This window comes from Aedes albopictus, chromosome 3 (assembly GCF_035046485.1).
Source record: "Aedes albopictus strain Foshan chromosome 3, AalbF5, whole genome shotgun sequence".
NCBI classification, from domain to species: Eukaryota; Metazoa; Arthropoda; class Insecta; order Diptera; family Culicidae; genus Aedes; species Aedes albopictus.
Genome location: NC_085138.1, coordinates 115538219 through 115542061, shown reverse-complemented (window position 1 = coordinate 115542061; position 3843 = coordinate 115538219). Strand labels below are relative to the sequence as shown.

The 3843-nt window shown below is 40.0% G+C and overlaps 1 protein-coding gene across 1 annotated transcript; it reads left to right on the top strand.

Annotated features, from left to right (window-relative positions):
* Positions 1-206: 206 nt before the first annotated feature.
* Positions 207-1827, top strand: LOC109430419 (uncharacterized). Its single transcript, XM_019706482.3, has 3 exons — positions 207-345; positions 407-1495; positions 1563-1827. Exons 1-3 carry the CDS (start codon positions 301-303, stop codon positions 1752-1754), a joined length of 1326 nt encoding a protein of 441 aa, XP_019562027.2. The 5' UTR covers positions 207-300; the 3' UTR covers positions 1755-1827.
* Positions 1828-3843: the final 2016 nt, after the last annotated feature.

Genomic DNA, 3843 nt, shown 5'->3' with positions numbered 1-3843 from the left:
AAAACTAAAATGACTCATAAACAAACAATGTTGTTAATTGCGCATCGCGAAGAAAATTCCGTTGGTACTTTTACAAACTGCTCCATGTTACTACAGAAAACAATAAACGATGACCACACAGTTTTTCCTTAGCTCCATATGTGGGCGTGTCACTTGTGATGAAAAGCCATAATCAGCCGTTCCATAATTGATACCTCAGAGTAGTGACACGCGGAAGATGACAGTTGCAATATGCGACACTGGTGAATATCTCTTCACAGCTGCATTTCAATCTGATCCGTTGCTGTGTAACTTCACGAAATGATCAACTGGCGATACGGAGTTTCATTATGCTGTCTTTTCTTGGTAAAACTTCCCATAATCTAGGAAGCTTCAGTTTATTTTCGTTTTTATTTTCACATTCCAGGCAACATCATGGGCCAATCTACCGCCGCAAATGATGGAACTGAAAGACTCCCTCATGCACGAAATGCAAACGCTTCAACGCGTGATCCCAGGCCACCACCCAGTCGATCGCCGAACCGACCACCAGGTGCAAAGCGTCATGGATGAGTTCCTGGCGTTGAACCAGAACAGCATCGATGCCATTCTGCGGGTGCTAATGCTGATCGACCATGATTTGTCCAATGCGATTCACGATTGCGAACGGGTTGCCGATTTGCCTTCGCTGGACAGTGGAAATGTGATTTTTGATTGGGTTACAAAACCGTTACTGGTGAGAGTGCGAGAGCTTTGTGGGTTGATTTCTTCGAATGCCGTTGAGCAAGTGGAAAATAGTTTGGAAGCAGTACAGATCGAGGCGTCTGTCTACAGGCAGAGATTGGACGCCACCTTGAAGAATATTGCGATCGTGTCCAGTCGATTGGAAAGTGATATATTTGAAGAGCGGTCTCGATTGGAGGGGAAAAATATTCTCTACGTTTTAGAACGTGTGAATACGACGCTTATGGCAGAGCTGGATGAAACCTTCACTAAATATCTTTCGAAATGGGCAGAGCTCTACAGGAAATTGACGGAGGTGATACCAGAACAAGTCGTCATGACTTTGGATGAGTATCCAACGGTTGCAATGGTGTACGATTTCTTCGATTTTCTGGACAATGAAACAACGGTTCTACATGGGGAAATGCATGAGCTGATGGATTATTGGATGGAACTTGTGGAAGAAGCTCTAGAGGGGGTTACAAATTCGACGATCGAGACAGATGGTTTTCTACGGGAGTATCCTTTGGAAATGTTCCTCAACGGAAAGACAAACTTCGACTGTGTTGCAAGATATTTCCAGGGTTTCGATGAACGAGTTCTTTATTCCGTGAAAAATTATTATCGCTGCATCGATTATGCTGATGAAATGAGCAAAGCATTCCGTCGCATAGACTCAGTTCTGGATTCAGCAGACAAAGCCATCGGGTTTATCATGGAGACCTACATAAACTGTGGAACTTTTGTGCAAACATTTGAGGATAACCTACCATTGGAGGAATGCTTGATGGAAGTAAAACTTATTTTGGATACTGGCACTGAACTCAGATGAAGATTAACGCTCAATTTCTTTGTTTCAGATGCATGACTTGCTAAATCAAACCCAAGAATTCATTGTGGATAAATCTATTGAGATATATAACTACGTGATCGATGGGATGTCGTTGAACCAGGTCACTATTGGTGCATGCTTGTACGCACAAGTTGTTGAAGTGATGCTACGGAATGAGGAGCACTTGGAAGCGGTCGAGTCTTGTTCCGGAAATAGCTAGAAACATGGCGTGGTTGGAAGTATTCACAAACCCAGTGAATTTTGTGTCGGTTTAAAATTTTCGAATATTTGAAATACGAAATAAAATTGATCCTTTCCAAAAAAAAAAACAGATTAAAAACTCGTCAAATAAGTATTCACGATATCTCCATAGACGTAGACGGAAGTGTTCTTGAATCATGGTAATACTTGATTTTGAAAAAAAAAACCATACGAGCCATTTTTGAATTGGGAAACTCAATGATTATTCCACTCATCATCATTAAAAAGCAGAGAGTCTAAGCTTTCAAAACATTCAAATATTTATGTGTGCATTAGGCCGTCCTTCATTTTGTAAAAATTGGAAATGTTATAAGTTCGTTGTTGGAAAATGATCGTTTTAGCTAAAAAAACGGTCGTGTCAAAATTTCAAGCAATTCTAGGCACATCTTTGGCCCTTTAATCATCGGTTTTAGAAGAATACGTTATTTTTTCGTCAAAAAAAAATCTCGTGTTTTTAGTCCCATATAGTTTTTGACAACTTCAGGCCCTTTGACTTGAGATACAGACTTCAAATTTTGACATGATCATTTGTGAGCTAAAACGGTCATTTTCCTACAACAACAAAATTCGTTAATTATTATTGCTACTTTCAATGTGGTTTGCAGAACCTCTCCGAGAGTGGTTCACTTAGCCGGAAGATGCTCTTAAAGAGGTTATCAAAAGGTTTTGATGTATGAATTAGTTTTATTGCAAGTAGTATTAAATTGATCATAAAAACCTCTTATAGAGCCGAACAAAACTTAAAATGTTACTTGGGTTGGGACTCGCATGCACGCGAGATGCGCGCGTGAGAATACACCTCCTTCTGCTTTTTTCTTCGTACAGGAATGACCCTCGAAGTAAAACAGCGCCTGGATCTCAACTTCCCAAAATTTCAAAAAGACTCCCTGGAGATTTTTTTGGGGAAATTCTCTTTATTTTAGAGGAATTTCTGGAATGATCCTCCAGAAATTATTACAGTAATATCTCATGCAATAACAGCTGAGATTCCTACGTACAAAAAAAATTGCTGTGATTTTTCTAGGCATTTTTTTTTATTTCATGCTGTGGTTCCTTCAGTGATTTCTACGAGGATTTCTACAGAAAATTGTCTTAGTATTTACCCAGTTATTCATGCAGGATATCCACTTAAAATTCCATTAGGAACTTTTGATAGGATTACTCAAGGAATGCTTCAGGCATTTATTAAGGAATTTTTTCAAGAATCCGCCAGGAAGTCTTGTTGGAGTTCCTCAGCCAATCACTGCTGGTAATCTACCAGGAATTCTTGGTGGACTCCTAAGAACACAATACTGAAGAAATCTCAGCTGATATTGTTTGAGAAATTCCAGCAAAAATTTCTGAAAAAAATATTAGGAATATTTGAAGGAATCCTAGCTAGAATTTCAGGTGATGTTTTTTTTTTATTCTTAATCACTTAACCTAATTTACAGCTCTATTGTCCACTGGGGCACTACGTGAGCAATTTCAATTGACAGCTGCACTTACATTTTTTGTACAGCGCCTAGATTCTATTCTACTTTATCGAACTGGTTGCCTTTCTGCTGCTTTCACTTTTTCTACTTTATACCTAGTAGAATGATGAGCACAAGGATGATGATGGATGGCCGTTGTTCCTTTCCAGTCCGATTGGGGGTCCATTATGAGTAGCAGTTCGCCGATGTCCAGGTATCCAGGTCCGTTTGAGCCATGGTGCTCAGAAGAGGGTCAGTGTCAGTTGCTCTCTGGGGAAAAGCAACTGACGAAAAATTGCAAGTGCCGGGGCTGGGAATCAAACCCATGACCATCCGCATATGAAGCGAACGTGTGACCAACTACGCCACGGGCCCCGGCTTCAGGTGATGTTGGAAAAGAAATTCCTAAAGGTATCGTTGAAAAATTTCTGGAGAAATCACAAATGAAATTCCTGTAGGAAGACTTGGAGAAATTGCAGGCAGCATATGTAAAGGAAACTTTGGAGAAGCCTCTGGGGCAATCTCAGCAATAATTTCGAGAGAAATCTCATCATTAATTTATGAAGGAATTCCAAGAGGTTTTCTCAAAAGACT